The 7,500-nt window shown below is 43.4% G+C and overlaps 1 protein-coding gene across 1 annotated transcript; it reads left to right on the top strand.

The window, feature by feature from the left end:
- Window positions 1-1,087: 1,087 nt before the first annotated feature.
- On the top strand, window positions 1,088-6,808 carry LOC138863820 (U-scoloptoxin(01)-Cw1a-like). The gene is made up of 4 exons (XM_070129294.1): window positions 1,088-1,237; window positions 1,684-1,810; window positions 3,329-3,476; window positions 6,216-6,808. The coding sequence occupies exons 1-4, from the start codon at window positions 1,210-1,212 to the stop codon at window positions 6,345-6,347; spliced, it is 435 nt and encodes a 144-aa protein (XP_069985395.1). The 5' UTR covers window positions 1,088-1,209; the 3' UTR covers window positions 6,348-6,808.
- The last annotated feature ends 692 nt before the right edge of the window (window positions 6,809-7,500 follow it).

Genomic DNA, 7,500 nt, shown 5'->3' with positions numbered 1-7,500 from the left:
AAAATCGATTATTCACAAAGGGGATTAGATTAAGTGGTCAAGCCTCTTGGAACCTCTTTCTCGAAACCCTTAAAGACCTTGTCAGAATCCAGTCCTCTCTCTCCATCTGGGAATAAGATGGAAGGAAAAGATAGAAAATAGAAGGAAAAAACAATATCGATTATCCACAAAGGAGAGAAAAGAATAAGTATAGAGGATTAGATCAGATGGTCAAGCGCCTTGGAACCTTTTTCTCAAAATCCTCAAAGACCTTGGCGGAATCCAGTCCTCTCTCTCTCCAGCCAGGTATAAGATGGAAGGAAAAGATAGAAGAAAGAAAGAAAGAAAGAAGAAGAAGAAGAAAAAAATAATGTCGATTACCCACAAAGTATAGACGATTTGAAAAAAAAAAAAAAAATATAGAGGATTAGATCAAATGGTCAAACGCCTTGGAACCTCTTTCTCAAAATCCTTAAAGACCTTGACAGAATCCAGTCCTCTCTCCTCAGCCGGGTATAAGATGGAAGGAAAAGATAGAAAATAGAAGGAAAAAACAATATCGATTATCCACAAAGGAGAGAAAAGAATAAGTATAGAGGATTAGATCAGATGGTCAAGCGCCTTGGAACCTTTTTCTCAAAATCCTCAAAGACCTTGGCGGAATCCAGTCCTCTCTCTCTCCAGCCAGGTATAAGATGGAAGGAAAAGATAGAAGAAAGAAAGAAAGAAAGAAGAAGAAGAAGAAAAAAATAATGTCGATTACCCACAAAGTATAGACGATTTGAAAAAAAAAAAAAAAATATAGAGGATTAGATCAAATGGTCAAACGCCTTGGAACCTCTTTCTCAAAATCCTTAAAGACCTTGACAGAATCCAGTCCTCTCTCCTCAGCCGGGTATAAGATGGAAGGAAAAGATAGAAGAAAGAAAGAAAGAAGAAAAAAAAAACACAATGTCGATTACCAACAAAGTATAGACGATATGAAAAAAAAAAAAATATAGAGGAATAGATCAAACGGTCAAGCGCCTTGGAACCTCTTTCTCAAAATCCTTAAAGACCTTGGTGGAATCCAGTCCTCTCTCTCTCCAGCCGGGTATAAGAGCCAGGGTTGGGCGCCGGGAAGGCAGACGATCTCGAACACCCACTGGCGCAGCATCTTCACTGGATCCTTCCCCCGTTTTTTGTATCTAGAAATATCTCCCTCATCCCATCTCCTGTGACAGCATCATCATGGTCGCGGCAAAGGTCCTGCTTTTGGGTATGTAACGAGAAGCAAAATAAGGTGTGAAGACGCATACACACACACGCACGCACATGCATACGCACACACGCACGCACACGCATACACACACACGCACGCACACGCATACACACACATACACACATACGCACGCACACGCATACACACACATACACACACACGCACGCATACACGACGCATATACACACACGCACGCATACACGCACACACATACATGTATATATAGACGTATACATACCCATATATGTGTCGGTAATCAGTGTATAAATAGGCACATAAACAACCACGCAATATTTTACAGGAAAACAAAACAATGAAATCAACTTTTCCTCTTCGATTAGCTAATGTCACAATTCAGCTGAACCGCCACGCCCCTGACAAGAAGAAAGGGCATACAGGCAGCCCCACCCTTCCGCTCCCATGACGTTCGCTTTCTCTTGCAGTGGGCGTGGTTTCGGTGGGCGTGGCCTCCGCCTTGCCCCGCCTCGTGAAGCGAGACTCCACCCCCTTCGCCTACGAACTCCCGTCGAACGCCTCGAGGATCGTCGGGAACATCAACACGGGCTTCGAGTGAGGATTCGGACGAGTTCTTTGCTTTTTCGGGGATGGAATTAGAGAGATTTGGAGAGAAAGAGAGAGAGAGAGAGAGAGAGAGAGAGAGAGAGAGAGAGAGAGAGAGAGAGAGAGAGAGAGAGAGAGAGATAATGTCGAGAGTATCAACACAGGCTTCGAGTGAAGATTCGAACGACAGTTTTCTTTCGTTGATGGAAATAATGAAATGTGATGTGCGGGAAAGAGAGAATAGAAGAAAAGGATATACATACATACATATATATATATATATATATATATATATATATATATATATATATATATATATATATATATATATATATATATAGCGAGAGAAAGAGCGAAATTCCTAATCTTCTCCAGACCAAAACTCTCACTCTCACTCACCTCTCTTTCTTCTGTAAGCTGACCTCTGCGCTCTTGACCCAGCCTCTCCGACCTAGGCTGCGAATACTATGCGTATGTGTGTGTCTGTGTCTGTGTCTGCCTGCCTGCCTGCCTGCGTATCTGCTTGTCTATTTGTCTGCCTGTCTGTCTGTCTATATGCCTGTCTACCTGCCTTGACCTTAACTCTCCCTCTGTGCCTTCCATACAGCTACTCCAACCTGGGCTACGGTTACCATGCGTATATGTTAGTGTCTATCAGTATATATGTATATCTACCTGCCTATGTATCTGTCTGTCGGTCCACCTGTCTGTCTATATGCCTGTCTACCTGTACTGATTTCTCCCTCCGTGCCTCTCAACTGCTGCTCTAACCTGGGCCACGGATATTGTGCGTAAGTGTGTGTGTGTGTTAGTGTCTATCAGTATATATGTATGTCTGCCTGCCTGTCTATCAGTTTGTCTGTCTGTCTGTCCTCGCCATCCTGACCTCTCCCCCCTTGCCCTTCCAATAGCTGCTCCAATCTGGGCTGCGAATACTATGCGTTTGTGTGTGTGTTGGCGTCTGTCTACCTGTCTGTCTGTCTGTCTACCTGCCTCCATCTTACTTAACTCTCCCTCTGTGTCCCTTTCAATATACCATGCGTATATGTGTGTGTGTTAGTGTCTGTCAGTATGTATGTATGTATGTATGTCTGCCTTCCTGTCTCTGTCTCTCTGCCTGTCAGCCCCCGCCATCCTGACCTTCCCCCCCCCCCCCCCAACAGCTGCTGCAACCTGGGCTACGGCTACTATGTGTGTGTGTGTTAGTGTCTGCCTGTCTATCTATCTGCCTGCCTTACTGTGTATCTGTCTGTCTGTCTACCTGTATGCCTGCCTGTCTGTCCGCCTCCGCTACACTGACCTCTCCCTCTACCCCCCCCCTCCCCAACAGCTGCTCCAACCTGGGCTACGGTTACCATACGTATATGTGTGTTAGTGTCTGTCAGTATGTATGTATGTCTGCCTGACTGTCTATCAGTTTGTCTGTCTCCCTGTATGCCTGTGTGCCTGCCTGTCTGTATGTCTATACGCCTGTCTGTCCGCCCCCGCCACTCTGACCTCTCCCTCTCCCCCCCCGCCCCCCAACAGCTGCTCCAACCTGGGCTACGGCTACTACGCCGACCAGGCCAACGGCTGCGCCATCTTTCACATCTGCCACCCGTACCAGGACCCCGAAGGGAACTTCTTCACCAGGATGTTCTCCTTCATCTGCGGCGAAGGAACCATCTTCGACCAGGTAGAAGGATCTTGGCTTTCCTACGTCGCTTGGATACTTGTATACGTACACTTATAAACGCACACACACACACACACAATGGCACACACATACATAATGACACACACACACACAATGACACACACACACACACAATGACACACACACACACACAGTGACACACACACACACACACACACACACACCCACCCACACACACCCACACACACACACACACACACACACACACACACACACACACACACACACGCACACATACACACAACACACACCACCGCAAACATAATACTACACAACACAGTGAACTCAGTACAACACATGAAAACACAACACACCAAACTTTAACACAACATAAAAAAATGCAACACTTACACATACGCAAAAAATACATTCGCGAATTCTCCTTCTTACGTCACTTCAAGTTATCTTCTTCCATTCACTCTTCTTCCTCGCTCTCCAGACGCACACACGCACACACGCACACAGACGCCACGCCCATTCTTAGTTGCAATCGTCTATTCCATTTAAGGAAACACATTTTCTAGTACCAGTTTCTTTTCTTTTCATTTGTTTTCTTTTTTTCATCTTCTTGCTTTTCTAGTATTCTTTCTTCGTCATCTTTATCATCATCATCTCTTTCTTCTCCTCCTCCTCAGCCTCTTTCTCTTCTTCTTCCTTCTCCTCCTACTTCTTCTCCTTCATTCTACTACTCTTCCCTTCTCCTCCACCCCATGCCTCCTCCTCCTCCTCCACCTCATTCCTCCTTCTTCTTCCTCCTCCTCCACCTCATTCCTCCTTCTTCCTCTTCCTTCTCCTCCACCTCATTCCTCCTTCTTCCTCCTCCACCTCATTCCTCCTTCTTCCTTCTCCACCTCATTTCTCTCCCTTCCTCTTCCTCGATGCTTAGTCGTGCTCCCGCCCACCCTTTCTCACGCCCATTCATTCAGCAGTCACCCTTCCCGCCCCCTCACACTTTCCCTTTCTCTTCTCCTGTCGTTAGCCTCACACACTCTCACACTTCTCGGGTTCTCTTGGTGTTTATCGTCCTCTTTGTTTGTCTCTCTCTCTCTCTTCTGTTTTCTTGTTGGTTTGGTTGCGTTTGTTTTCTTTTGGGCGCTTTATCATCTCCTTTTTTTATGTCCTTTCTGTCTGTTCTTGGTTTGGTATCTAGTTTTATCGTTCTCTCTTTCTCTCTCTCTCTCAAACATATTTTCTGTTATCTCCATCACTCATACTTTATCTATCTATCTATCTCCCTTACACATAAACTTCCTTATTCATCTCCCCAGTTTCACTAATCTTCTCTCTCCCTCTTTCTCTCACCCTTTTTCTCACTGGTTTTGTCCGTTTCTGATCTCGTGTTGCTTCTCTTTCTTTTGTTGTTCAAAATGGTATTCATCTTCTTGTTTGTCTCTTAAACATTAATCTATTTCTCCCTGGAACTAATACCATATCTGCCTATCTATCTTTTTATCTACCTCTCTCATTCTCCCATAGTCCAACCCTCTCTTATCTATCTTTCCGTCTCCCTCCATCATTTCACCATATCTCTCCTTCTCCCTCCTTTCAGTATCCATCTCTCTCTTTCTCTCTCTCTCTCTCTCTCCCTTCAACACTCACCGCATCTCTTTCTCCCACCTCCCTACAACACTTATCCATCCCCCTCTCCCTCTCTCTCTCCCCTTACAGTCTTCCCCCTCTCCTTCTCCCTCTCCCTCTCTCTCTCTCCCCTAACAGTCCATCTCTCCTCCTCCCTCTTTCTCACCTCTAACAGTCCATCTCCTCTCCCTCTCTCTCTCTCTCCCCTTACAGTCCAACCCTCTCCCTCTCCCTCTCTTTCCCTACAATACTCACCTATCCCCTCTACCTTCTCTCCTTCCCCCTGCTGCTACCTTTTTTACCTTACTCTCTCTCCCCCCATAGTCCATCCCCTCTACCTCTCCCTACAACACTCCCCCCTCCTCTTCTCCTCAGTCCCCTCTCTCTCCCTACAGCATTCACCCCTCCCCCTCTCTCTCTTCCTTACCCCTCCCCCTCTCTCTCTTCCTTACCCCTCCCCCTCTCTCTCCCTATAACACTTACCCCTCCCCCTCTACCTTCTCTCCCTACAACACTCACGCATCCCCCTCTCTCTGTTCCTTACCCCTCCCCCCTCTCTCTCCCTACAGCACGCACCCATCCCCCTCTACCTTCTCTCTCTGTCTCCCCCTCACAGTCGACCCCCTCTACCTCTCCCTCTCTCTCCCTACAGCACTCACCGATCCCCCTCTACCTTCTCTCTCTCTCTCTCCCTTCAACTGCCCTCTCTACCTTCTCTCTCTCTCTCTCCCTATAACACTCACCCTTCAACTGCCCTCTCTACCTTCTCTCTCTCTCCCTTCAACTGCCCTCTCTACCTTCTCTCTCTCTCCCTTCAACTGCTCTCTCTCTCCCTACAACACTCACCCATCCCCCTCTACCTTCTCTCTCTCCTTCCCTTCAGCTACCCTATTTACCTCACTCTCTCTCCCCCTCACAGTCTCCCTTACCCCCCCCCCTCTCTCTCCCTATAGCACTCACCCATCCCCCTCTACCTTCTCTCTCTCTCCCTCCCTTCAGCTACCCTACTTACCTCACTCTCTCTCCCCCTCACAGTCTCCCTTACCCCTCCCCCTCTCTCTCTTCCTTACCCCTCCCCCCTCTCTCTCCCTACAACACTCGCCCATCCCCCTTTACCTTCTCTCTCTCTCCCCCTCACAGTCGACCCTCACCTGCAACTTCCCCGAGTACGCCCTGCCTTGTGAAGCCGCCGCCAGCTACTACAACATCAACGACTACTTCGGCAGAGTGGACGTCCAATTCCGCGACGGTTCTGTGAATGGTATATTCTAGGACGACTTCGCTAAACCCTCTTCCTTGACGCCGTTTCTCTAAGTGAGGAAATTGCGTTTAAGTCAGAGGTGTAAGGGTGTGTGTGTGAATTTCCTTTTTTTTATGTTGTGGTAGATTTTTTCTTTTTCTTTTTCGTCTTTTTCGCTCTTTTTTTTTGTAAATTTCTTTTTTTTTAAGTCGTGGTAGGATTTTTTTTTTCTTCTTCATCTTTCATTCTTTTTTATATACGTTTTTTCCACATCAGTTTCCCACTCTTTTTATTGTTTTTCGTTCGGTTTTCATTCCTCGAAAACGTAAGAAAATACAACGAAAACAATGGGTTTCAGATCGTCATGCTTGGGAATGGTTTAAATGGATATCATCATATATTTTTTCCCACTCTTCCTTCTATTTCTTCTACGCATCGCCGCTTCTCATTTGTAAATACTATAATTATGTGAAATAAAACGAAATACATCAAAGCCTTATTTTACTTTACCCTGAAAGGAAAATGAAATAAATATGTGACGCTTTTAACACGAAGAGGATAGTAAGGAAAGGATAAAAGTGGCACAGGAAAAGAAGAAGACGAATAAGAGAGAAAAATGAAGAACAAAAGAAGGGAGGGGAAGAAATAAAAAGAAAATGGAAAAAGGAAAAAGAAATAAAACAATGACAATAATGTTGATAACCCTACAATTGTAAATATACACACGCTCACAAACATTATATATATATATATATATACATATATATATATATATATATATATATATATATATATATATATATATATATATATACATATATATATATATATATATTATATATTATATATATCATATATATCATATATATATATATATATATTTATACATACATATATATATATATATATATATATATATATATATATATATATATATATATATATATATATATATATACATATATATCCATATATATATACCCATATATATATATCCATATATATATCCATATATATATCTATATGTATATATATTTATTTATATTTATATGCATATATATATATATATATATATATATATATATATATATATATATATATATATATATATATATATATCCATATATATATCTATATGTATATATATTTATTTATATTTATATGCATATAAATAAATAAATATAT

The sequence above is a fragment of the Penaeus vannamei genome, chromosome 2, assembly GCF_042767895.1.
Source record: "Penaeus vannamei isolate JL-2024 chromosome 2, ASM4276789v1, whole genome shotgun sequence".
Classification (NCBI taxonomy): Eukaryota; Metazoa; Arthropoda; class Malacostraca; order Decapoda; family Penaeidae; genus Penaeus; species Penaeus vannamei.
This window is presented reverse-complemented; position numbering and strand designations above follow the sequence as displayed.

Coding starts and splice junctions, on each gene's coding strand:
- LOC138863820 (XM_070129294.1), top strand. CDS start 1,210: ATGGTCGCGGCAAAGGTCCTGCTTTTGG. Junction 1,238..1,683: donor GGCAAAGGTCCTGCTTTTGG/GTATGTAACGAG, acceptor TTTCTCTTGCAG/TGGGCGTGGTTTCGGTGGGC. Junction 3,477..6,215: donor AAGGAACCATCTTCGACCAG/GTAGAAGGATCT, acceptor TCCCCCTCACAG/TCGACCCTCACCTGCAACTT.